At 38.5% G+C, this 22,985-nt stretch overlaps 1 protein-coding gene across 1 annotated transcript in view; it reads left to right on the forward strand.

Moving 5' to 3' along the window:
- Positions 1 to 22,985, forward strand: part of LOC306870622 (argininosuccinate synthase) — a 32,947-nt gene that overhangs the window by 3,866 nt on the left and 6,096 nt on the right. Inside the window, exons 5-12 of the mRNA XM_079418007.1 lie at positions 398 to 454; positions 532 to 606; positions 2,104 to 2,174; positions 2,266 to 2,296; positions 10,546 to 10,636; positions 15,799 to 15,883; positions 16,122 to 16,186; positions 20,495 to 20,626. Of these exons, the coding sequence (XP_079274133.1) occupies positions 398 to 454; positions 532 to 606; positions 2,104 to 2,174; positions 2,266 to 2,296; positions 10,546 to 10,636; positions 15,799 to 15,883; positions 16,122 to 16,186; positions 20,495 to 20,626 (607 nt within the window). The remainder of the gene's footprint in view (positions 1 to 397; positions 455 to 531; positions 607 to 2,103; positions 2,175 to 2,265; positions 2,297 to 10,545; positions 10,637 to 15,798; positions 15,884 to 16,121; positions 16,187 to 20,494; positions 20,627 to 22,985) is intronic.

Here is a 22,985-nt window from a genome sequence, read left to right on the forward strand (position 1 = left end):
AAAATCTGGAATCTGAGGGAGCAAAAAAATCTAAATATTGAGAAAATCTCCTTTAAAGTTGTTCAAATGAAGTTCTTAGCAATGCATATTACTAATCAAAAATGAAGTTTTGATATATTTACAGTAGGGAATTTACTAAATATCTTCTAAAATATATATATATTATCAGAAACAGCTAGAAAAGTCATGCAAATTCATTGGTCATAAAGACTATGAACCCTGAAGAACACTGACTTTACAGAAGTAAATATGTGCATTAGTTTCTGAGAATGATGTTTAAATCCAGAAAGCATGTGTTTGTCATTATTTTCTGAGCTCATATATGAGACGCACAGCTCTCTCCTGATGAATACACAGAAGCGTGTGAATGAATGTGTTTGTGTTGTGTTTATTGCAGGGAAATGACCAGGTTCGCTTCGAGCTGGCGTGTTACGCTCTCTATCCTGAAGTGCAGGTGAGGTCCGATCCGTCACACGAGCGTCTCGAACCCGTTGTCTGTCTCTGACCTCTGTCTTCATGTCTGTGTCTCAGATCATCGCTCCGTGGAGGATCCCAGAGTTTTACAGCCGCTTCCGGGGCCGGACGGACCTGATGGAGTACGCAGAGGTGCAGCTCCTACCTTCACTTTAGTCTCCTGCGTCTCTGCAATCTTTCCTCTGAGATCTCTGCGTCACAGACCGTGCTCAGATTTTACAGAAGACCACAACTCAGGGATTTTAATATGAATGCAAACATTTGTTATCAAATTCTTTCAAAGATGCCCATGTTCTTTTGATAGCTCTACCACAGTGGTTCTCAACAGGGGTCCACTAGGGGGCAGAAAAGGACTTAAAATAAGACAAAATAGGCTTTAAAATGAGCTAAAACATCTTAATAATTTAGAGAATTTTATAGAGAATTTGAGAAGTGTCATTCTAGACCTGGAAAAGTCATGGACATTTCTATAATTAATAATTAATTTTTTCAGTTATGTTAAGCGTTATTTTTTTCAGTTAGAAATTGCTAATTTTGATTAATTGAATTATTTGCATTAAATTATTTTAAGATATTGCTCCTAAAAACAACAGCATCAACAGCTGTAAAAGTCTGTACAATTACAAATGAATGCAAATTCATCACAAAGACTGTGTGAACCCCGATGACTGAATTATTTTATATTTATTTTAATATAATTATATTTCAAATATAACATAAAAGCTTTATCAAATGTTTTGTAGGGCTTTTGGTTATTATCTAGGAGTCAAAAAGGTTGAGAACCATTATTAATGGGTTATAATGTTATTTTGAGATACAGTTTTTCATCATTTGTAATATTTAGAATTTTTGTATTTTCTGTCTCTGCTTTCATTTTCATTTTAGTTTTCTTTTTTTTGTTAACACTTTACAATAAGGTGTGATTTGTTAACATTAGTTAATGTATTAAATAACATGAACAAACAATGATCAATACATTTATTACAGTATTTATTAATCTTTGTTAATGAAAATACAGTTGTTTATTGTTTATTCATGTTAGTGCATTAACTAATGTAAACAAACACAGCTTGTGATTTTAATAATCATTAGTAAAAGTTAAAGACAATAACAGCTCGACCGTCTTTAACTCTACACCAGAATGATTCAGTCCAGATTCACTCCAGTAGATGGAGCTCATCGCTGGGCAGCCAGTCTGTCTTATTAACATCACTTGTTCTTCAACCTGTTGTCTGAACTCTGACTGTCAGCTCTTTTTTTTGTCTTGATGATGGATTCTGAGACTGATAAACGTCGCTCCGTGTTGCGTATATGTGACCCTGGAGCACAAAACCAGTGTCGAAATTGAGAATTATACACCATCTGAAAGCTGAATAAATGATCTTTCCATTGATGTATGGTTTGTTATGATGGACAATATTTGTCTGAGATACAACTATTTGAAAATCTGGAATCTGAGGGAGCAAAAAAATCTAAATATTGAGAAAATCTCCTTTAAAGTTGTCCAAATGAAGTTCTTAGCAATGCATATTACTAATCAAAAATGAAGTTTTGATATATTTACAGTAGGAAATTGACTAAATATCTTCATCTAGTGCTGTACCTCATATGTGTGTTTTCTTTGCTCAGAAACACGGTATTCCTGTTCCTGTCACACCGAAGGCGCCGTGGAGCATGGATGCTAATCTCATGCACATCAGGTGAAGAACATCACAAGAAACACTTACCTGCATGCATACTTCACTGCTGTGATTGCATTACAAAAAACCTCATAAAAATCTCTTTTAACAGCTATGAATCTGGAGTTCTGGAGAATCCGAAGGTAAGAGATCGTTATGATCAAAGCTCTAGATTATAAACATACAATGCAATCCTAATAAACTAATAAACCTTCCTCAAAAGAACGGATGATCAGATTTCAGATCGCATTTGATGATTTAAAAAAAAAAAATTAAATCTGTTTTAAAATATACAACTACAACAAACAAACAAAAAAATCCCCCAAAAATATATTTGCTAAAATATGTTTCAAAGTATATTTATGTAAATATATTTTCTACTGAAATATTGTTTTGTCATTTTTTGCCCTCCACATATTTTCAATCCGAGAAAATACATTCACATTTGAAGAAAAACTTTATTTATTTAATGAATGCATGTGAATATATAACACATTTGAAACATTTTAAGCAAAAAATTAAACATTATTATAAATCTAGTTTTGATCTCTAGTGGGCTATTCCATCCACATTTGCATTTGTCCTAAATGCAGGATACTTTAAGATTAGAAATGTATTTTATTTATTTAAGTATATTTTAGTATATGAAGGCTGAAGCTAAATATATTTTAAAGTTCAAAAATATATTTAATTTTAACTTGCATATATTTAAAATATATTTTGGCCAGATTAAGAGTATTTATTTGCTGCGTCTGTACTAACTTCAGCAAGGCGACTCAAAATGTGTTTAATCTTCAAAGCTGTTTCATCCGTTCAGGCATCAATCTGATATTACTGTAGATTTGTGCACATTTGTGACCCTGGAGCACAAAACCATTGCTCGTTAACAAAACAAACATGAAAATGAGGAAGAATTTCTTAGAATTGCAAGAAGAAAAAGTTGCAGTTACCTTTTTTATTTATTTTTTATTCCATGGCAAAAACAAGCTTCCATAAAGCACTGCTTATGCATGCAATTATTTTATATTCAGTAGTTCACAGAGAAAGTAAAGCTTCTGGAAACAAACGCTCCTCAAAAGATCCTGATGATCAGATTTGAGACGCACTGATTTTTCTAGAGAATGATTGATGGAGAATCAAGTAAAGCTGAGCTGCTTCAGTCCAGTAAGAGTTCATCTGCAGTTATTCTGACGTTTACTTGAGCGAAGTCTAAACTGTCAATCAGAAATCTTAGGAATAGGGTTAAGGATCTCAGGGTTATTAAGACGTTGATGCAGATCATCTTCTCTCATCAGAAGGAGAATGTCTCTGTCTCGGTTCAGGACACGGTGATTTACGCTTCACTTCCAATCCAGTGGCCAGATTTCACTGCTTTACTTTCATCTCTTCACTCATTCTTTCCACTCTCTGACACTTTTTTTTTTCTTTTTTTTCCCCGTCTCTTTCAACTCCGGGCTTTGATTGAAAGCAAATGAGGCAGCTAACATGTGGAAAGAGAGAGATTTACTTGCTGTAAGTTCATGCGGCGGCCGTCTTTCAGGATGCGCGCTCAGCCGCCTCGCAGGACAACAATATACGGCCAGCTGAATAAAGCGCGCACCGGCGACATGATGCTTCTCTTCACGGACCATTTGCCACCAATGCCGTCTCTGGGCCTGTCGTTCTCTCTGTGGATTATTCCTATCTTCGCCTGTCTCGCAGGGTTAAAGGGCGAGACCAGATCCACCAGCAGGGGGGCAGAATTGAAATTCATTGATCCCATCACATTATATCAAGCGCTGAAATGTGTTGAGCTTCACCTGATCTTCTTTCATTGCTCGTCTGGTCTGGATCAGTCTTTAATGTGAGAGATGCTTGGTCTCTTGTGATGTAGTGAATTCTTCAGTTCATTTTTGTAAAGAAAAAAGGCACAAATCTCATGATTGTGATCAATTCAGTTCATGCAGTGTCATATTCAAGTGCATTGAAGAAAATAGTTTTTGGCAAAAATAAAATGAGTTGAATTTTGCACAGACCCCCCCCCATTTAAGAAAAACTCATTCATACTTTTTCTGCAACATGATGGGAAGAAAAATAACCAATCTTCCTTTCCTCCATTTTTACATAAATTGCAATCTTGACTGCATTCAACAAGCTCAACAAATCAACACTGTTATAGTTTAGTTTTAGTTTTTTAGTTTTTTTTTAAACCCTTTCTTGGTTTTATGAACATTAAGGCAACGTTACATTGTATCATTTTCCAAACATCATTGGAACGTTACTTTTGAATGTTCTCTGAACGTTCTGAAACAAGTGGTAACTTTTACCATTTTTATAAAAGAAAAGGCACAAATCTCATGATCAGTTCAGTTCATGCAGTGTCATATTTTGACTTTTATTTGTTGATTTGATACTAAATTCATTGTAGTAATTCATATATGATGTTTTTGAGTCGATATCTCACTGCATCCCACATATTGCACAGATTTGATTTTATTCCTCCATTTAAGAAAAGCCTTTTACGTTTGTGGAGAAAAAAAGGATTTCATTCCATTTTCCTCATTTTTACACAATGTTGACTGCATTCATCCAGCTAACAAAAACGTCTCTAAAACTAACGTTCATATTAAATTATGAAAATGTTATTTCTGAAAGTATATCCAGATTTTAAAAATGTTTTTAAGATGTTTTTGTTTGGTCATGTGAATTATAAGGGAACTGTAAGAGAACTGTTGTGTGTGTGTGTCATGTGTTCCTGCCTCTTGTGCCCATATTTGGTTTGTTTCCTGTCCTTGTCATGTCATTAGTAGTTTATTCGTGTCTAGCCGTGTTCGTTAAGTTACTTGTGTATTTATAGTCCTGTCTGTGTAGTGCCATTTTGTCTGGTCTACTCGTTACTCCCCGGTGTTCCTGTCAGTGTCTGCCTTGCCTTGTCCTGCCCTGATGTCCTAGTAAAGTATGTTTTTGAGTTACATCCTCGTTTCCGTGTTTCCTGTGTCATCCCTGCTGTGTGCACCGTGACAGAAGACCAGACCAGTACAGTAAGCGTCGTCCCTTCACCGCGTTTTGTTTTGTCCAGTTTTTCCAGTGTTTTGTTTGTTCCTGTGTTTTTTGTTTTACCCGCCGTTTGCGGGAGTCAAGCCCGCCGGATCGCCGCTGACTCCAGCTCGCCGTGCGCGGGGTATCATGCCGCCGTCCGCGGCTCAAGGACCCCGCTGTTCGCGGGAGATCACGCCGCCGTCCGCGGCTCAAGGACCCCGCTGTTCGCGGGAGATCACGCCGCCGTTCGCGGCTCACCTTGGCCACTGTTTCGCGGGGAAAGCCAACCCGCCGTCCGAGGTCACTCGGCCCGACACCGGTTGGGGCTGCCTCCAGCCCACCGGTCCCTGCCGTTGGGATGGTCAGCCGGCCGGCTGCCACCGTTGTTGTAGTGGCAGCCGGCTGCCGCCGTATTGACCAGTGACCGAGGACCTTTTAACTTGTGTCTAGCCCCGGAGGGCTCCTGATACCCCAACATCCCCAGGGAAATTTTTGGGGGGGGTAGTAGGGTTCCGGCTGTAGGGGCCGGGCCGAGAGGGGTCCGAGGCCAAGGCTCCGTAGACCATCTGCCTTGGCCTTCTGTGCTCCCTGCACCGCCATGGTCACCTGAGCCCCTGGCTCCACCATGGCCTCCTGGGCTCTCCTGGGTCTCCGCTGGTCTCGTCCAGCTCTCCTGTGTCTCCGCTGGTCTCGTCCAGCTCTCCTGTGTCTCCGCTGGTCTCGTCCAGCTCTCCTGTGTCTCCGCTGGTCTCGTCCAGCTCTCCGATGTCTCCGTCTGTCTGTATCGCTCTGGAGGTCCCTGTCCTGTGTTCCGGTCCGTGTCTGTCCTGAGAGGCCTCCAGAGCGCCCACCCCCCCTCCCCGATGGAACTTTTAAGGCTCGGGACGAGCCTTTCGGGAGGGGGGAGTAATGTAAGAGAACTGTTGTGTGTGTGTCATGTGTTCCTGCCTCTTGTGCCCATATTTGGTTTGTTTCCTGTCCTTGTCATGTCATTAGTAGTTTATTCGTGTCTAGCCGTGTTCGTTAAGTTACTTGTGTATTTATAGTCCTGTCTGTGTAGTGCCATTTTGTCTGGTCTACTCGTTACTCCCCGGTGTTCCTGTCAGTGTCTGCCTTGCCTTGTCCTGCCCTGATGTCCTAGTAAAGTATGTTTTTGAGTTACATCCTCGTTTCCTGTGTCATCCCTGCTGTGTGCACCGTGACAGGAACGTTCCATTGTATCATTTAGCAAACATTATGGAACGTTTGATAAGTTCTGAGAATGTTTGATGTTAGCAAGCTCAGGCAATCAGTTAGAATTTAGTTTAGACTAGCTTTTTTGTGTATGATATTTAATGTTTACAATAAAAAGCAATTCAATATTTCATATACAGTGCAGAAAGAGGCAGAAAACTTGCAAGGGTTTAAATCAAGCTTATTACACAAAAAAAGATCAACCCAACGTGTTTATTTAATTTGTTGGGATAATTTGGATCCAAACTACAATAATCAATATTTGAAGTGGAACATCAAAACCTTTCATCAAAGCTGTCCTAAAACCAAAATGCGTTCTTGTCTTAGGACAACTTTGATTAACTTTTTTGATCCACTTCAAATGTTGACTACTCAACCAGGTTGTATTTGCATATCTAAGATGCTCAGCTCTCATCTAAGGACATCACTAAACTACTTTCATCACTAAAAACCTTGTGTTTTACACAGTAAAGTAACAAGCCATGCATTGAAATAGCATCACAATTCAGATGCATGGATTTATACGTCTGATAAGACATCGAGACTGGGCACACAAACAGCATTTAGACTTATTCAATCTCTTGTGTTAAAATTCTACACATTAATTTTACCCTTCCAGACGCTTCTACAAATGGCTTTTAAGGCCATTTCACCAGTTTTATCTCAGGACAGATACTAGTGAAGCAGAAAATAAAGAAAGTAGCGCCGCACAGTCAGAGACGGCGTTTAGTTAAAGCAACAGTAAAGACAGACGTGCATTTGGGCTCCGGTGGCAGAGATTAGTTATCGTATGATGATGTTTGTCTGGTAAAGGTTTCCATTTAAATGCACCCGGTGGTTATTTTGCATACTTCCCCTGCAATTTGCCTCAGCTCAGGACACACGGACTGTCATCCCGCTGTAATCTGTGGTAATTGGCAGGGGTAACGCTGTCTGACGGACACACACACACACACACACACAGCAGGTGGAGAGAAACCCCTGGCTTCATCGAGTGGAAGTACATCTGTCTGACACTTGATGGGTGGCCTTTTATTTTCATCTTTTGCTCATATGGCAATAAATAAATGTTTTTTGCATGAAACAGTACGTGTCAGTCAAAGCAGAATCCATCAAAACGCGTCCAATCGGCTGCAGCACTTTAGCAGTGATTCGGGAAACGTTGTCAGAACATTCTGGCAAAGTTATGAACAAACATTCTACCAGTATTGTTGTTAGAATATTTTTTCAAAGTTATGTGGTCATAATGTTCTGAAAACGTTAGCACAAAAAGGTTATTCATACATTGTTTGTGGAACTTTTTCTGAAATATTTTAGTTAGACGTTTGTCTAACGTTTTTTAAATGTTGCTACTTGTATCAGAGTGTTCAGAGAACACTCAAAAGATACGTTCCAATAATGTATGCAAAATTATACAATGGAATGTTCCATTAATGTTTTTAAAACACTGAAAACTGCATGTTTTATTAAATTAATTTTAATGATGGTTAATTATAGTTATATAGTTATCATTCATAATAGTTGTAAATAAATCAGACAATTTAGTGATATCCCCGCAGTTGTGGTCTTGAACGGTCTTGAAGCAAAATCCCAAGTCCTCTTAGTCTGAGACCAAGACAAGACCGAGTACAAATGTGGTCAAGACCGAGACAAGACCATCAAAAAATGGTCTTAAGACCGGTCTCAAGACCAAGAGGAGCAGAAAGTGTCCGCCCCGACTGCAAGAGGCTACTCTCTCCAGTTGGTGGCAGGCTAGTGTAGTTCATCTCGAACAAGCCTACTGGCAACATGATGGCTACTTATAGCAAACAAAACAGGTCACATGACCAGAACCAACCAATGAGAGAAAGGACACATGACTAAGACAGCCAATGAGAACATGACACATGAACCAAAGGACCAATCAGAACATAACACACAGACAAGGGAATCACATGACTAAACGGGGACCATGACTAAACTCCAAAATAAAAGACATGAAAACAAACGTGAAACAAAACCCAAAAACCTGCCGGCGGTTCGTATGGCAATCCCGCCGGCGGTTCGTATGGAAAGCCTGCCGGTCGCTGCTCCTTCCTAGCCATTGCCAGCCCCTTGAAACCGCTACGCTGTGCCTGCACCTCCTGAGCGCCCTCCAGTGCCAGCTCCTCGCAAGCGCCCTCCAGAGTCCGCCTCTCCAGGGCCCGTTCCTCCAGTGCCCGCCTCTCCAGGGCCCATTCCTCCAGTGCCCGCCTCTCCAGGGTCTGTTCCTCCAGTGCCCGCCTCTCCAGGGCCCGTTCCTCCAGTGCCCGCCTCTCCAGGGCCCATTCCTCCAGTGCCCGCCTCTCCAGGGCCCATTCCTCCAGTGCCCGCCTCTCCAGGGTCTGTTCCTCCAGTGCCCGCCTCTCCAGGGCCCGTTCCTCCAGTGCCCGCCTCTCCAGGGTCTGTTCCTCCAGTGCCCGCCTCTCCAGGGCCCGTTCCTCCAGTGCCCGCCTCTCCAGGGCCCGTTCCTCCAGTGCCTGCCTCTCCAGGGTCTGTTCCTCTAGAGTCCGTGCTTCCAGAGCGCCCCAAAAAGTCCGCGCCTCCAGAGCGCCCCCAAGTGCCTGCTCCTCCAGAACGCCAGCCAGATCAAGCCCCTACTTCCCCCAAGGACTTTTTTGGGGGGTAGTAGGGCTCCTGCCGTAGAGGCCAGGGCAGGGGCTGGGGCCGCGGTCTCTGAGGCGGTCCCGCCATGGCCTCCCGAATCCTCTGCTCCGCCATGGCCTCCCGAGTCCCCTGACATCCCACTGGATGTTGTAGGGTGTGGGGACGCGCCTTCTGGAGGGGGGCGTATTGTCAGGGATCATCACAGTCATCAGCCCAGTCACGACACACCTGATCACAATCTCCTTGTCACTGATCACCAGCACCTGTCAGCACTCATCAGCTCCACTATATCTGCACACTCTCCACACTCCCTCCTCGGCCGGCCTACCATTCACACCCCTGTACTGTCACCAGACTCTATGTGCACGACTTATCAGTGTGTACTTACCTCTAGATCTCCTGACAATTCTCTAACGATTCTCCAGCGTAGTACTCCTTCGTTCCTGATCTTCGATCTCCTACGAACCTGTAAAGAAACCACTCATCAGCATACAGCTAAGAACCATTGAACTGGTCATAGTGTTTGATACTCACCTCACCTGCCATTGCTCATCACGATCTGCTTCCACAAGCCTGTCAATAAACCTGCCTGTGTTTCGCTTACCTGTTTGTCTCTGGCCCAATCTGTGACAATTTACCTCAGCCGTTGAAATTCCTGCCACTAAAGAGACAATCTGTTGCTCTGATGTTACTAAAGTGGACGGCCTTTTCTTTAAAGGGGTGGATTCCCCAATACGACAGGGTGGACAACCATTCAAGGGACATGGACAAACTCTTCTTTTTATTAAATAAAAATATTGTTTTTATTACCAAATAATCAATACATTCAAATTGAGTAATCTATTATTTAACAAAATATTAATAGGATACTATTGATTTGACAATATTCTAGTATAATTCAAATTTAATGAGCAGTGCATGGGACAAAGCAAGATAACATGCATCCTCATCCTCCAAAAATCTAGAAAATGTATCTAAAGAGCCAAGTATTGCTTTTGTTATGAATATAAAAACGACAAAAACACACCCTTTCATAGTCATTTTTATGTTCAGGTATCATGGCAAATGAGTTATTTATGTACAGGACACCAAAAGGCATCCTACACTGAAAAAAAATGATACTAAACATTTTTTTTAAGGCAAGTTGATGCAAACTATTTATTTTAGCTACATTTAAATGCACAAATTTAGTTGAAGTTAGTCAACTCAACTAAATTTGTCCATTTAAATGTAGCTAAAATAAATTGATTGCAACCACTTACCTTACTTTTTTTTTTAGTAAATTCATTGAATCATTTTTTTCCGGTGATGGTGATATTGACCCATATATAGTCATGTTTATATGTTTTTATTTATGTATATGTGTATTTTAATAAATATCCCACATATATCCCTCCCTGGGAGTTGGTGCCCTACAGAGAGTGGCGGTACTGTGTGGGAATCTCTGTCATAAAGCCCTGCTGATGTACTGATGAATAAATGTTGACTTAAAGCTGTGGTTTCTGCTGTTTGTCAGAATCACGCACCTCCAGATCTCTACCAGATGACCAAGAACCCAGAAGATTCACCCAATGAGCCAGACGTGCTGGAGATCCACTTCGCTAAAGGTTAGTGAATGTGTCTTTCTACAAATGTGCTGCAAATTGCTGTTTTGTTACAGTTTACAGGCACAGATCTCATAGAGTCAACTGTTTCATGAGTCTGTCAACTACTATCTAACATTAAATTAACACTGACTGCAGGAAAGAAAAAATGACGAAAAAATGTAAAAATATTTTACTGAGAGAGCAATTAATTTAGTTTAAATCTAAAGTAGCCTAAATAAATGTATATTAAATCAAATATACTGTATTTATACACCGCATGCATAATTATTAGGCACATTGATATTCTGATGACATTTCCAAGCACATTTTACTAATTCCAATCCACATCAATCTTAATAACTACTATTAATTTAGTAGTTAATCGTTTATAAGTGATATATAATTGTCCATGAAGGCTGGAAGTGAAAAATTCCTTATATTCAGGTGTGCATAATTATTAGGCATGTTTTCTTTTACAGATAAAATGAGCCAAAAAAAAAAGGTTTAACTCAGACTGAAAAGTCAAAAATTATTAAATCCCCATGAGAAATATTAAAAACTAATGCAATACAGAAATTGTATCAATGTGCATGATAATTATGCATGCGGATATATATATATATATATATATATATATATATATATATATATATATACATATATCTTTTTTATCAGTTTAACATATCTTTGCTGAATAGAAGTATTAATTTCTTTTAAAAAAAGTATTGACCCCAAACTTTTGAACAGTAGTGTATGTTGACACAAAATAATTTTATTTTGAAAAAATATTGTTCTTTTTAGCTTTTAATTTATCAAAGAGAGAGAGAGAGAGAGAGAGAGAAATAAATGACAGTTTAATGAATATTCATTTAAATTATAATATTTTAAAATTTTACTGTATTTTTGATCAATTAAATGCAACCTTGGTGAGAAGAAGATATCGATCTATTGTCTATCTATCTATCTATCTATCTATCTATCTATCTATCTATCTATCTATCTATCTATCTATCTATCTATCTATCTATCTATCTACGTATCCATCCACAAATGAAGGAATAGCCCACATCTGTCCAATTACTACGAGGTACATATTTAAGAGCTGTAATTCCTTAACCTTTCCTCCAATGTGATGCTCAAAGTGTGCACTTTAAACCCATATTCATTATATAACTGTAACTTGAATATGTTTTGGTCAGCAGTTAAAATAATACAAATTGTGCCTATGTCCAAATAAACATGGTTAAATATATGGCATATATATGTGTTTGTGTGTGTGTATGTGTATGTATATATATATATATATGTATATGATATCTGTTCTTTACATGTAGAGCTGTGCAATAATACAGTTTTCTGCAATGATATAAGCAATCCTTCAGTTGTGATCTGCTGTATAGTATATAATGAAGCAGCATGAGAGCGTGTGTTTGTGCAGTGAAATGTTTGGGTCAGTCTGCTGGTTTCTCAAAGAAACTGTTTTTAGACAGTTAAACAAAGTGCGTGAGGGAGTCGAACTCCGGTTCCCATATTTGCAGAATTAGAATTTCAATGGTTGTGTGGGACCTCGAGTGAACTAGTAATGTGATTTTATCAGACAGCGATGTCATTGTGCTCTATGATCCGTTTTGATCGGCCATCAGTATTCATAGATATTTGAGCACGTCCATTTAATGTCCATGAGAAAAGCTGTTTTAGTGATTCTCACAATAGAAGCCCCCCGTCGCCGCCCCGCTCCTGTAAAGACCTGGTTTATCTTTCTATTCTGCTGCGTCTTTTCTTCTCCTCACTTTCTCAGCACTCTCTCTCATTGAGAAAAAAGAATTTTAACGACCAAACCTTTTCCCTCTTGTCATTTTAACCCCCGTTTCTTTGCCACGTCTTCTACTGCTCCTCTAAAGGGGAACGGTGCGAAAGACGGGGAAAGAGTGGAAAAATGTAAAGCGGTAATTTTTCCTACAACTGTGTCTTCTGTCCTATTGTTGCCTTTCTAAGGCCGAGAGAAAGAGTGCGGTGAATGCAGTGCACGCGGAGCGAGACCGAGAGAGAGAAGTGGCCGAGAGACTCCGTCTTCATGCGCTGTTTCATTTATTTGAACTTTTAATCTAATTATTAACTATCTGAAGGATTCGAGGGCTTTGTCTGCTCTTTTGGGTGCCCTGTGGTCCGAGGACTCTGGATACGAAAACTTCTCACCCGAGAATATTTGTGAAGGGACTATTTCGGCCAAAAGTGGCTTTATTTACTCTTTTCCATGCGACAACAGTGACTTATAAGCTTCAAAAAGTATAAGAAATGTCATAAAAGTAACTGTATGAGTCATGAAAGTTGACATTTGAGGTCATAAATGTCCAACCTGTGCCATATCTTGCAGTCAAACATGACATGGCACCAGGGTTATTATAGTTAACTCAAACAAAAATATAGAAAAACTTTTTTGTTTTTGTTAATTGAAATAAAATAAATGTTAACTGAAATAAAATAAAAAAATTAATTCAGCTAGTTCCCAAATATTTCTCATTTTCATTTATTTTAGCAGATGCACTAAAATGACTAAACCTTAAACTGAAATAAAATTAATAAAACATATTTAAAAAAAATTTTTTTTTTAAGTAATACAATTTTAATAAAAAAAAAAAAAACACAACAAAGTTACTAAAACCTTAATGAAAATTTAAATAAAAACACAAAATATAAAAATCAAAACTAATTCAAAAACTATTAATAAAATAAATATTACCGATACTAAAATAACACTGGACAACACGTGTAACCACACCATATTTGATATTAGAGAAATTATTATTGAATAACTCCCACATAAACGGTCATATGACTTTAGAAGACTTGAAAAATATAGTCTATGAGCTAATATTAGGATACGTTTATGCTGTTTTTTGTTCAGCTGTTGTTGATTCAAAATTGAATTGCCAAATCCATATTTTCAAAATTTAAATTAAAATTTTAAAATCATGTTAAATATTTTTTTTCCCTCAGTTGAGCTTCATAGAAAAAGTAACTACATCAGAGTGTGAAATGTCATGAGAGTAAATAAATAATAATTAAATGATTTTGACTGTCAAGCTTCAAAAAGTACAAAAAATGTCATAAATATGAGACATCAATGTTGAGAAATGTGAGCACCAGTGACGTCTGAGGTCATTAATATCCAACATGCTTCATATCTCGCGGTCGAATGACACCAAACCTGACGTGACGATTGTGGCGCATCATATTTGAGAAATTATTATTGAATACCAACTTAAATTTGAGTCTGTTCCATATAAGCGGTCATATGACTTTAGAAGTCTTGAAATATAGAGTCTATGGACTAATGACGTCTCACTATAAACTGCTGTTGATTCAAAATTCAAATGCCAAATTTAAATTCTAATTTCAAAATTCAAATTTAAACTCAAATTCAAATGTCAAATTTCATGTTAAAAACTGCATGAAGATTTTTTTTTCAATTGTCCCCTATGGAAAAATGAACAACACCAGAGTTTGACGTGACAGTAAATAATGATGAACTGGTTTTTGGTGTTTACAGCTGTGAACGGATGAGCAGAACCCCTCTCCTTCATGAGCGTGTTAAATGCTAATCAGACCCTTGTAGGGATCTTTTCTTTCTCCTTCAAAAGTCTTCTCCGCCCTCTTTTCCTTCAGCTCTTCAGCTCCTCCTCCTCCCCCCGATCTGTTGGTATCCTCCACCTCTGGCCTCTGAGCCGCTCATTTCACGCTATGAATAAGTCGACTATTCAGCGTGATTTATTTCTTGGAGTTGAGTGTGTTTGCGCTGGAATACAAGCAGACTAATCTGATCATTTCACTTCTACAGCAGCCACAAAAACACATATCTAGACTCTTCAGCCACACTTAAACATGAAATATAAGTCACTAATTTATTTAAGGAAGGATAAATCCATTTGTAATGTATTCAAACTGATATCAGATGTAGTGATGAAATGAAGATTAAAACATACTGTGTCTGTCTGTCTGTCTGTCTGGTTATCCACCCATCCATCCATCCACCCACCCATTCACCCATCCACCCATCCACCCATTCACCCATCCACCCATTCACCCATCCATCCATCCACCCACCCATTCACCCATCCATCCATCCACCCACCCATTCACCCATCCATCCATCCACCCATCCATCCACCCATTCACCCATCCACCCATTCACCCATCCATCCATCCATCCATCCACCCACTCATTCACCCATCCATCCATCCATCCATCCATCCACCCATCCATCCATCCACCCATCCATCCATCCGCCCACCCATTCACCCACACATCCATCCATTCATTCACCCACCCACCCATCCATCCATCCATCCATCCACCCATTCATCCATCCACCCACCCATTCACCCATCCATCCATCCATCCACCCACCAATTCACACATCCACCCATCCACCACCCACCAATTCATCCATCCATCCATCCACCCACCAATTCACACATCCACCCATCCATCCACCCACCCATTCATCCATCCATCCATCCATCCACCCACCAGTTCACACATCCACCCACCCATCCATCCATCCACCCATTCACCCACACATCCATCCATTCACCCATCCATCCATCCACCCACCAGTTCACACATCGACCCATCCATCCAACCAACCCATTCACCCACACATCCATCCATTCACCCATCCATCCATCCATCCATCCACCCATTCACCCACACATCCATCCATCCATCCATCCATCCACCCATTCACCCACACATCCATCCATTCACCCATCCATCCATCCATCCATCCATCCACCCACCAGTTCACACATCCACCCATCCATCCAACCAACCCATTCACCCACACATCCATCCATTCACCCATCCATCCATCCATCCATCCACCCACCAGTTCACACATCCACCCATCCATCCACCCACCCATCCATCCAACCAACCCATTCACCCACACATCCATCCATTCACCCATCCATCCATCCACCCACTCATTCACCCACACATCCATCCATTCACCCATCCACCCACCCATCCATCCGTCCGTCTGTGTTATTGTTGTCATTCTGTCGTTTTGACGTTCTCTCTCTCATTTCCGAGCAGCAGAGTGTTTGTTATTTTCCCGTGCCGCTCTTCTCTCTCTGATGTGGATGATGTTCCTCACACTGATGTATGTTGGTTCTCTCAGGTGTTCCAGTTAAAGTCACACATGTTAAGGAAGGAACGTGTAAAGAGACGCCGCTGGAGATCTTCTGCTATCTGAATGAGATCGGGTGAGCATGTAGGAGTTCAGTCTCAGTGTGTACTATCATGTCTTCAGCAATGATCTGATCAGAGCTTGTGTTTCTCTGTGGCTCCTTAAGGGGGCGATCAGAAACTTCAGATTGTATCCATTCATAATCAGCCACATAAACATACATTGTCATTTGGTACAGTAAGGCTATGTGTCACTGGAGAATATGTGCATTTGTATGTATTTATTGATCAATAACCCACTCTCTGGTTTCACAGTGGGAAGCATGGTGTGGGGAGGATCGATATTGTGGAGAACCGCTTCATTGGAATGAAGTCCAGAGGTACAAATCTCAATTTATTTTACATTTATGCATTTATCAGATTCTTTATCCAAAGCGCCTTACATTGCATTCAAGATCAACATTTGACCAGTTCATGCATTTACTGGGAATCAAACCAAAAAGCAAATAACGAAATGAATGGTTGTTGCAATACTGTGTCAAATTAAAGAAATTATGACAAAATCATTCTAAGTTATGATAATTATATGAATATTCATTTATTGTTATTATTATGAAGAAAAATCAATAAATATATAATATAAATAAAACATACATAATAATATATATACTAAATTAAACACTTAATATATAATAAATTTTTATTTATTTATTTATTTATGTTAATAATAAAAATAATAAATTATTTTCCTATATTATTGTTGTTGTTAATAACAAAAAATAAAATACAAATAAAAGTATATATAAAATTATACACACTCATTTTAATATATAATGTTTAATGAATATCATTTTAATGGTTTTAATTTTTTTTATAAGTAATAATAATAATAATACATTTTCTTATATTACTATAACATTATAAAAAATATGATTTTTCAAAGTTGTAAATACATTTTTTTGAAATGTTTAAAAAGTATTTTTGTATGTTTTACAATAAAAGACCATACAATTCTTCTACTTCTAAAATTCATGTTTAATTCAATGTGTTTCTTTCTAATTGTGAAATTTACTAGCAATTTCTGAGAGAAAATAGCTTCTACACCAAATTTTATGATAATTTCTTTGCTGCAGTGTTGCAGAATGCAGAAATGAAACGCTTCACTTTTAATTTCTGATCCTTGAACTGTATGTAAAGTCCCTCACGTTTGATGTTTGTCCAACTGTTGGCAAAAGCTTTTCCTCCCTTCCATCAAATGTTTTGTGAAGAGCAGTTTCAGATGAATAAGCCGCTGTATTGGGTCCGTCGGCCTCACGCCGCTCTGATTGGCAAATTGTCTTCCTCCACTGTCTCCGGAGTGGCAGGTAGGAATTGGAAAAATACGCGAGGTCTTGTTTTCCCCAACGGTTCACAGAAGATCAGACCTATTCTTCTGAAAGTCAGCGTTTAGGATGTTCAATAAAGACCCTGACAGCCTGTGTTTATGTGACACGGTCCAGCAGAATGAAGTGAACTCATTCGCTGACAGAACAACAAATCACTGCAGAACTCATCCAGAGTTCACAGGACAGGAGTTACTTCATCATCTCATGCAATTACATGCTCTCTAAATATTACCATATCTCAGGTCTGCAGTATTGAAAGAAATCATTCATCAAGGATGCATAAATTGATAAAAAGACATTTATAATGTGTCAAAAGATTTCTATCACAGTTTCCACATAAATATTGAGCAGCACAACTGTGTTCAACATTGATAATAATCAGAAATGTTTGTTGAGCAGTAAATCAGTATATTATTATGATTTCTGAAGATCATGTGACACTGAAGACTGGAGCAATGATGCTGAAAATACAGCTGCAGATCACAGAAATAAATTACATCTTAACACATATTCACAGAGAAAACAGCTGTTTTACATTATAATAATATTTTACAATTTTTTGACCAAATAAATGCAGCCTTGGTGAGCTTGGCATTGATTTAATGTTCAAGTGTACACCACTGTATACATTTAATCCTAAATTAGATTAAACCTAATTAATAAAAATGACAAAAGCACAAATCAAAATTACAAAAATAAAACGAAAAGTGAACATATAAAAATAAACACTACTTCAAACATTAAATAAAAGCCATAATAGAATATAAATATTACTAAAACAACACTGGTTTATCATTAACATATGATTAAATCATGATTTTAACAATTAATTAAAAAATTAATATGAAAATATGTGGAAATATAAAAATAAAAATTCTAAATATTTATAAAACTGTAATACTGTCATAGGTCATGATGCTTTATTAGAAATTAAAGGCTGGTATTTCTATAAAGATACACTTCTGTAATTATAGAAGACCATAATAAAAATGTTGACATTTTATAAAGTCAGGATATCTAGCTTTCATTTCTTTGTATTGATTAAAATTTGCTAATATTTAGAAATAAAGTGGATTTTATGTTTTGAAGAAACACCATATAGTGCAGCATATGTTAACGTGGGACCAGTGTTATTTTATTATTGTTTTATACTATTACAGGTTTTATTAATATTTTGAATTAGCTTTTATTTTTATTTTATTTTTTGTAATTTTCTTTTGTGCTTTAAAAAAAATATATATATATATATATTTATATATAGATTTATTATTATTACACATTTGAAGTGGATCAAAACCTTTCATCAAAGTTGTCCTAAAACCAAAATGTGTTCTTGTCTCAGGACAACTTTGATGAACTTTTTGATCCACTTCAAATGCTGAGTACTGTATTTAGATTTAATCTATTTTAGTTTTATTTCTTAGAATTTTAGTGTTTCAACTTTTTCAACTTTTTTAGTTGGCTGCTAATGTAACGTTTACTTTTTTTTTTTTTTTGTTAAAATTTTTCATCTAATATATTTATTTATTTCAATGAGCACAATGTTTTGGTGAATGCCACTGTGTCGCAGCCTCAGGCTTGAGTTATTAAGCTCTTTAAATCAGGTGACTGTGTGTGTGTGTGTGTGTTCAGAGGACAGTCTTTGAAGTGTTAAAGCAGTATTAACACCACCGGAGTCAGGAATGATAAGCCACCAGCCATTTAACCTCATCGTCCCCATCTCAGCTGAGTAAAGATGCATGTAAATCAATCCTTCATCTCTCAGGATCTTAATACCTGAAGAGGCTTTTATCAGATTTTCCTGATGGAAGCGTAGCGCTTTAGTCCCTCAATCTCCTGCGCTAAATCCACAGAGTCTTAATGTATCAGATTGCCACTTTTCAGGATTTAAGAGATGTGGGTAATTTGCTAAGTCTTGTTTTGGGCAGCAGTTTCTGTGGCCTTTCAGAGGCTTGGACTGAGCCGGGCTTCTGCCTCCAGGGACGGAGATTGTTTTACACGAAAGACTCTTAGAAGTTAAAAAAGCTTCTGTTTAATGAAGGAACTGTACCTTTACTGGAAGAAATCTTTAGTCTTTAATCTTTAATCTTTTGGTGTTTTATTCATTGTTTCTGTGTGACTTAACTTTAACTGCACTGTGTGGGATTTTGAGTAATTGGAAATCACATATTTTATAAATACATCTAATTTAAATTTTTTTATCATTTGTAAAAAAAAAAAAAAAAAAAAAATATATATATATATATATAGTTTTTATTAATATTTACAATACTTTTTATTACTTTCCATTTTCCATTTTAATTTTAAAGTTCTAGCGATTTTGTGTTTTTGTCATTTTTAGTAAATTTTTAAATATATGCCTATAGTTTTTATTAATTGCATTTCAGCTTTAGTTATTTTAGTATGTCAAGCTAAACTAAATTAAAATGACAAATGTTGCTGAAATAATTTTTTTCATATTTTATTTAATGTCAGTTAACATTTATTTTATTTAAAAAAACCAAAACAAATACTTTTTTAATTTTAGTTTTAGCGAGCTATAATAACCCTGATTATTATATAAAGACTATTATTTGAGTAGCTTGTATCCCCCTCGTGTGTGCACCATGACATATATTTATAAAATGCTGATTTATTTATTTATATTAATTATATATTTTTTTATTGATGTTTAGTGATATGCTAAGTTATAGTAAATCAAACACATTGTTATTAATTGAAGAATCATATTTTGGTTGATTTGTCCATTGAAAAGCATATCCTGGTTTTTAATCTGAATGGTGTGTATGCTGGTCATTTTCTGGCCTATAGAGTGGACACAGTCAATCATCATCATGTGTGTTTGTGTAAAGACTTCATTCCCGTCTGTCAGCTCTGAGCTCTGAAGAATAAGCGGCCCCTGGACCTTCAGGTGTCCGTTCATCATCACCTGTGACCCCTCAGACAGCCAAGCGAAGCTTCATTTCTGTGTCAGACTCAGACGTTGTAAATTGCCGGGTAGCGTGAAGCTGAGCAGCGGATGCTGACAGACTCGACTGATGCTTTCCTCTTCTATTATCATTCATGTGGCAGCTGTCAATGTGCCCGTCAACACCCGTCGTCATGACAACCATCATTCGGAATTAAAGGGATTGTTCCCAAAAATCAGCACAGAAAACTCTTTTAACGCTGTTCTTATTATTTTATTTACTAGACATTTCCTTGATGTTACTCTTCTTGTGTTAATCAGTTTTGTGATGGTAAAATCTAACCTTTTTTTGGTCAGGGCTGAAACAATGATTTTTTCATTTTCTTTACCATCAGGTATCTACGAAACCCCTGGAGGAACCGTCCTGCTTCACGCTCATCTGGACATCGAGACCTTCACGATGGACCGAGAGGTTCGGAAAATCAAACAGAGTCTCGGCATCAAGTTCTCCGAGCTCATCTATAATGGTACGGATCAGGGTCGAGCTGCGATTACAAACCAACTCACATTTACAGAAAAGAGGACTTCTGTCTGTCTCTCTCTCTCTCTGTCGGTCCATCTGTCTGTTAAAGGGATAGTTCACCCAAAAATGAAAATTCTGCCATCATTTACTCACCCTCAAGTAGTTCCAAACCTGTATGAATGTGTTTTTTCCTACTATGGAAGTCAATGGTGCCCCAAAACAGCCTGGTTACAAACTTACTTCAAAATATCTTCCTTTGTGTTCAGCAGAACAAAGAAATTCATACAGGTTTGAAACTACTTGAGCGTGAGTAAATGATGGCAGAATTTTCATTTTTGGGTGAACTATCCCTTTAAGGCCCCGATATACTTCAAACGAAATCGAAGAACAAACTGATATGATGTCATTTCGAACAAAATCATACCGAAACAAAGTTCATTTTGAGTTTGCGTCAGTCGCGTAGCTACGGGGGGCCACTTTCATCTGTGGCCCACCCAATGAGAAATTTTTAATTTTCCAAATGGATGTAATTCATTAAACGATACTAATAAACGTCTTATTTCACTGTAACTTTATTTATTAACCATATTAAATGCTTGTTTTCATGGTCAATTACATGTCGTTTCTTAGTTTTCCCTCTTCCTATAGGTGCATATCATCATGCGCTTGTCAAAATGATGATTCGTCCGTTTCTCTTAGTCCCTCCCACAATGTCATGTTTACGACTTATGTTTACGATGTAAGGATATAATAGTAAAATGCGCACATTTGTGAAGTTAAATTTGAAAATAGCCTAGTGAAGCAAACTTAAATCAGATCAATTCTTTAAAAAGTATGCATGTGTTATGTTATGCATGTGCATATGCGGTCAATAAATCCGGACGTCTACAAATGAAACACGACTGACCACCTAAGGGATCTGGCATAAACGACATAAACCTCGTGCTAGATCCTGGTCGCCACAACAAACTGCATAATTTGCAGCTGCGCACATTTCTGTGGTCCTCGATGTGCGTGAACTAACAGAGACGTTTGATTATGAAATCACCAGTGAAGCCCCGTTTGTTTCAGACTGACTGAGGAAATGCTTTTTAATAAACTTCCTTTAGTTAACGTTAGTTAATGCATTAACTAACATTAGCAATACATTTGTTACCGTGTTTATTCATCTTTGTTAACTAGATCAGGCAAATGTTAACAGATGCAACTTTTAATTATAATAATGTCCAATTAGTACATTTTGAAATGAACATTAACATAACATTAATTACTAATGTTAATGCATGCTTTAGAAGTGCTGTGTAATGAACTTTGGTGCTGTATTAATTGTTGGCAATTTGATATGCAGTTTTCATATGCTACATACCTGGCCCACCCAGTTTTATGTAGGCCCACCCACTTCAACATTTCTGGCTACGCTAGTGCTATAATATTCTGACCATTGGTACCGTCGCACAGCTAGATACACCATCATTGCATCGTTGTTGTGTTTAGGGCATACGCATGAGCATTGCGACATATGTTTACATTAATCTACACCCTGCCTCCAGCAGCACAGGGGTGTTGGAATGTTTGAAAATAGTATACCGTCACTCAGCCTTTTCAAAGTTCTTTTTGCCCCCAAACGAAGAACAAAAATGAACTTGGCCTTCAGTCTGTCTGTCTGTCTGTCTATATGTCGTCCTTCTATCTGTCCGTGCGTCTGTCTGTCTGTCTGTTTGTCTGTCTGTCCCTCTGTCCGTCCTTCTATCTGTCCGTCCGTCCGTCTGTCTGTCCCTCTGTCTGTCTGTCCGTCCTTCTATCTGTCTGTCTGTCTGTCTGTCCCTCTGTCCGTCTGTCTGTCCGTCTGTCTGTCTGTTCGTCCGTTTGTCCGTCCGTCTGTCTGTCTATCTGTTCGTCTGTCTGTCTGTCCTTCCATCTGTCCCTCTGTCTGTCCCTCTGTCCGTCTGTCTGTCTGTCTGTTCGTCTGTCTGTCCTTCCATCTGTCTGTCCCTCTGTCCGTCCTTCTGTCTGTCTGTTCGTCCGTCTGTCTGTCCTTCCATCTGTCCCTCTGTCCGTCCGTCCGTCCGTCTGTCTGTCCTTCCATCTGTCCCTCTGTCTGTCCCTCTGTCCGTCTGTCTGTCTGTCTGTTCGTCTGTCTGTCCTTCCATCTGTCTGTCCCTCTGTCCGTCCTTCTGTCTGTCTGTTCGTCCGTCTGTCTGTCCTTCCATCTGTCCCTCTGTCCGTCCGTCCGTCCGTCTGTCTGTCCTTCCATCTGTCCCTCTGTCTGTCCCTCTGTCCGTCTGTCTGTCTGTCTGTTCGTCTGTCTGTCCTTCCATCTGTCTGTCCCTCTGTCCGTCCGTCTGTCTGTCTGTTCGTCCGTC

The sequence above is a fragment of the Barbus barbus genome (assembly GCF_936440315.1).
Source record: "Barbus barbus genome assembly, chromosome: 6".
Lineage (NCBI taxonomy): Eukaryota > Metazoa > Chordata > Actinopteri > Cypriniformes > Cyprinidae > Barbus > Barbus barbus.